Here is a 4,318-nt window from a genome sequence, read left to right on the forward strand (position 1 = left end):
TAAAGTCGGGCACCACTGGGAGAATTGGGAAATGGAACGTTTGGATCAGCCGCTTCCCTACGACTTTAACGTCTCAGATCTATATAAATCGCTCAGCTGCAGAGGTCAGCTCGCAGCTCTGTTTTTGGCTGCTTCCAGAGCCCAGTTTCCTCATCTGGGATCTCCTCCTGCATTTCAGAGCCAACATTCGTAAGCTCCTCGTTGGATCCTGCAGAGAAAAAACTCCACATCTTCTTCAATGAAGTTGGGAAAGAGTTCAACTTTGTCCGCCAGCTTCAGATTCCCAGAGTGGCTCAAGTCTGCAAGGTGCCAAAGACCCTGAAGTGATGCACGAGCTGGTGGCTGATGTGAGCTAATAACCCTCTATCGGTTCCTCAGGATGATGTTGGAGGGCAGAGGACTTTGCAGAAGAAGTGGACATCTTTTGCCAAATCCTCTCTGCTCTGCCAGCTTCCAAAACAACTTCCATTTAACATCCTGGAGGATATATTCACCCTGCAGCCACCAGAGGGCGCCGACACATCAGAGACACTGTTTTATGGTGTTTTCTCCTCTCAGTGGTAAGGTTCCATTTAATAGTCCTAATGGGGGGAGGGGATCTACTGATCAGACAGCACCAGTTCTGCAGAACAAATTAAGATGATGAACCTGTTCCAGGTCCATTCGGCCAGAGTCTGCTGTGTGCATATTTAAACTGACGGACATCCGGAAGGCTTTCAGTGGAAGCTTCAAGACTCTGGAGAAAGAAACATATCAGCTGAAACTCTCTCAGAGACGTGATTACCTGGGAAAGGTAAGGATGTCACTTTTACGTCCTGCTTCAAACTTTAACCAATCACAGCATCTCTTCCTTAATTCGTTAATATTAAAAACAGTTTGGTTCATTTCTGTTAAATTGTCCAATTTCTAAGTTAATAAAGACAAACATAAAGTATTATATTACCTACAGTAATAGCCATTCAAAATGTCTGGTCCTTGGCTGGCCCTTGGCTGGCCCTTGGCTGGTTCTTGGCTGGCCCTTGGCTGGTCCTTGGCTGGCCCTTGGCTGCATCTTGGCTGGCCCTTGGCTGGTCCTTGGCTGGTCCTTGGCTGGCCCTTGGCTGCATCTTGGCAGGCCCTTGGCTGGTTCTTGGCTGGCCCTTGGCTGGTTCTTGGCTGCATCTTGGCTGGCCCTTGGCTGGTTCGTGGCAGGCCCTTGGCTGGTTCTTGGCAGCATCTTGGCTGGCCCTTGGCTGGTTCTTGGCTGCATCTTGGCTGGCCCTCTGCTGGTCCTTGGCTGCATCTTGGCTGGCCCATGGCTGGTTCTTGGCTGCATCTTGGCAGGCCATTGGCTGGTTCTGGGCTGGCCCTTGGCTGGTTCTTGGCTGGACCTTGGCTGGTTCTTGGCTGCATCTTGGCTGGCCCTTGGTTGGTTCTTGGCTGGTTCTTGGCTGGCCCTTGGCTGGTCATTGGCTGGTCCTTGCCTGGCCCTTGGCTGGCCCTTGGCTGGTCCTTGGCTGGTCCTTGGCTGTCCCTTGGCTGGTCCTTGGCTGTCCCTCTGCTGGTCCTTGGCTGGGAAGGGCCATTTTGAATGGCTGCTAATGTAAATTAACAGGAACTTTAAAATGGAGTCCCTCAGGGTGGAAGACTCGGCCCACCTTTATTTTCTCTCTGTCCCTCCATCTCTCCCCCTTTAACTCCTCATTGTTCTCCTCCCAGTGTGGCCTGTCAAACGCTTCGGATGCTGAACTCTCAGAGGTGAAAAAGAGTTTCCTGACCAACGAGGATGTACACCCAGCTGAGAAGGTTCTGGTTTTCCCTGAGCAGAAATACAGTCGAATGGTGGTAATGACGACACAGGCAGCCAACGGAAAACAGTTCAATATCCTGTTCCTTCTGACAGGTCAGACACTAAACTCTCTGTAAAACTAGTCTGTTTCCTTTGTTTATTTCGCAGAGGTTAATGTGGAATGAGGAAGTTTACTCCTAATGTTTTTTCCCCCTCATTGGATAAACTAATGCGAAACGTCTAAAAGACGTTAGCAGTATCCTTTTATCCTGAATTTTTTCATGTCTTCTTTCAAACCAGAGTCTGGATTCCTCCACAAAGTAGTTTCCTTGGACCAGGGTCCCCGAGTGATTGAGGAGATTCAAGTCTTCAAGGAACCTCAACAGGTCAAAAGCATGATAATCTCCTCCTCCAAGGTAAACATCAAAGCAAATCATCTAAATGTGAGAGAGGCTGCCGGTTCTGTCCATTCACAGTGTTGTTCTGGTTTGGCAGCGGGTTCTGTATGTGGGAACGTCTGAAGGAGTGACGGCTGTACCGGTGGCCCGGTGTTCGGTCTACAGAAGCTGCAGCCAGTGCCTCCTGGCCAGAGATCCTCTGTGTGGCTGGAGTCAGACCAGGAGAACCTGCACAGCTCTGGATGGCAGCAGTACAGACATGTGAGTGAAAACCAACTGAAGGTTGGAATCCATCCATCATCCAACCAGAACTTCTCCATTTGGACTCAACTTTCACCAGGAGAGAGTTAATTTTGGCAAATGCAGAAGCAACCAGCATTTCGTGGCATTCCAGCAGTTTCAGGGTTCAAATTTATCATGGAGAAAAATAGTAAAACAAGAATGAAAATTTTTGAGGTGAGGTTGACTGTTTAGGCCTAGGATAATGTAGTTTTTGCCTATTTTTATCTACTCAGAATTCAGAAGGTGGAGGGCGACATAGTTGGAACCGAATGTCAGCCATCCGATGAGCACGTGATGAAACAAGGTAAAGACGTCCTTTATTGTATATGAAACTTTTTAGGGCAAATTTCCCAACCAAATTTAGACCGATTTCCCGCTCCATGGTTTCCTCCTGCAGAAGTCGTTGTTCGGCTGAATGAGCTGGTGAAGCTGGACTGTCCCAAACCGTCTAACCTGGCCACACTGAGTTGGAGCTTCTCTGGAACCAGAGCTCTGCCATCGGAATTCCCTCAAATGAGAGCTGACGGCAGCCTCATGTTCTTCGCCTCCCCCATGAGATTTGGGGGGTACCGCTGCCAGGCAAAGGAGGACGGGCTCAGAGAGCTGGTCGTGATCTACACGGTCCGAGAGGCATACAGTCCACGCCATCTGCCCAAGCCAGTCACAGAGACGTTGGCATCACAGAGCCCAGGGGATGAGAACATCGGAACCGAAGAACCAACCGTTTCAGACGGACACAACAATGAAACAACTACAAAAGATGGAGAAGTTTCTGAACCAAAGAACATCCTTGAAGCAGATATAGAGGAGCGAGTGACTGTAGCTAAAGGCGAAACCTTCTCAAGAAAAACCCACTCCACTCATGATGGTTCTGGATCTGAGGAGCCTGCCCCGACCTCCAGGACGGACAGCCGGTCCATGCTGAACCCCAGCCAGAGCACTCCAAACCAGAGGAGCTACTACAGCGAGCTGGTGGCGGTAACCTTCCTGCTGGTCGTCTGCCTCTTGGTCCTGGCTCTGGGCTTTCTCTGGATCTGGAAACAAAAGAAGGCTGTATCTAGAGGCAACGGGATGTTCAGCCCGGAGGACAAAGGCAGAACCAACATGTGCATGCAGGTGAGCGAGCTGACCACCCTGGAGGGCGGTCCGGATCAGACCTTCACCCAGTGACCATGTTGGAGTCAGAGATGCCCACAGTCCCATGAAGCTCAGCCAACCTGGACCTCCTGCGGGGTCCCGTCCCGCTTTCTGTGGTTTATGTAGAATCTGACCCGTTTCCAAGCCTGCATCCAATGACTCGACATCGCCTTAAAACAACAACATCAGTTATTTCAGTTTCATTCTGAAGATTCATCAACCTTCAGATTTAATCAAATTATTTTAACTGAAATCAATTTGAAGACTTTAATTGAAATAGAGGAAGGAATGGACGCTTCTGACTCTGCAACCTTGGAGGAACCTTTTTTATTTCCCTGCTTCATCCTCATGAAGCCAAAGTTAGGATGGGAAACAGAACTTTTTTCCCAGTCCTTCTTCTCTTCATCTGCAGGATTTCCTACAAATTTCCCTTAATGTTGGCGGCTGACCCTTTTTCAGTCATTTATTGTTTTTACCTGAAGCTCATCTAACACTCATTGTTTCCCACCTTTGGTTGAATGTTTGGGGGAGGGGGGTCTAGTTAGAGAGCTGGGTGATTGTGTGCTGGAGAGGCCGCTGGTTCCAAACCCAGACTGCAACTCTGGGTCCCTGAGCAGGACCCTTAACCCCAGGCGACTTAACGCAGAGGAAACATTCCCCTGCGGATCAATCTCTTTGCTATTTGCTCTGTACGAAGCTAAAGCAGAACCAGAACCTCGTTCCAAGTTGTTTT

General features: G+C 49.3%; 1 protein-coding gene across 1 annotated transcript in view; it reads left to right on the top strand.

Annotated features, from left to right (window-relative positions):
• Positions 1-4,293, top strand: part of LOC107104825 (semaphorin-4B-like) — a 23,846-nt gene extending 19,553 nt beyond the window's left edge. The window contains exons 5-12 of the mRNA XM_015404935.1: positions 179-306; positions 379-560; positions 658-793; positions 1,699-1,882; positions 2,069-2,184; positions 2,264-2,427; positions 2,682-2,752; positions 2,846-4,293. Coding sequence (XP_015260421.1) covers positions 179-306; positions 379-560; positions 658-793; positions 1,699-1,882; positions 2,069-2,184; positions 2,264-2,427; positions 2,682-2,752; positions 2,846-3,618 — 1,754 coding nt within the window. The 3' untranslated portion in view covers positions 3,619-4,293. The remainder of the gene's footprint in view (positions 1-178; positions 307-378; positions 561-657; positions 794-1,698; positions 1,883-2,068; positions 2,185-2,263; positions 2,428-2,681; positions 2,753-2,845) is intronic.
• The last annotated feature ends 25 nt before the right edge of the window (positions 4,294-4,318 follow it).

The sequence above is a fragment of the Cyprinodon variegatus genome, unplaced genomic scaffold (genome assembly GCF_000732505.1).
Source record: "Cyprinodon variegatus isolate N-32 unplaced genomic scaffold, C_variegatus-1.0 Scaffold1901, whole genome shotgun sequence".
NCBI lineage: Eukaryota > Metazoa > Chordata > Actinopteri > Cyprinodontiformes > Cyprinodontidae > Cyprinodon > Cyprinodon variegatus.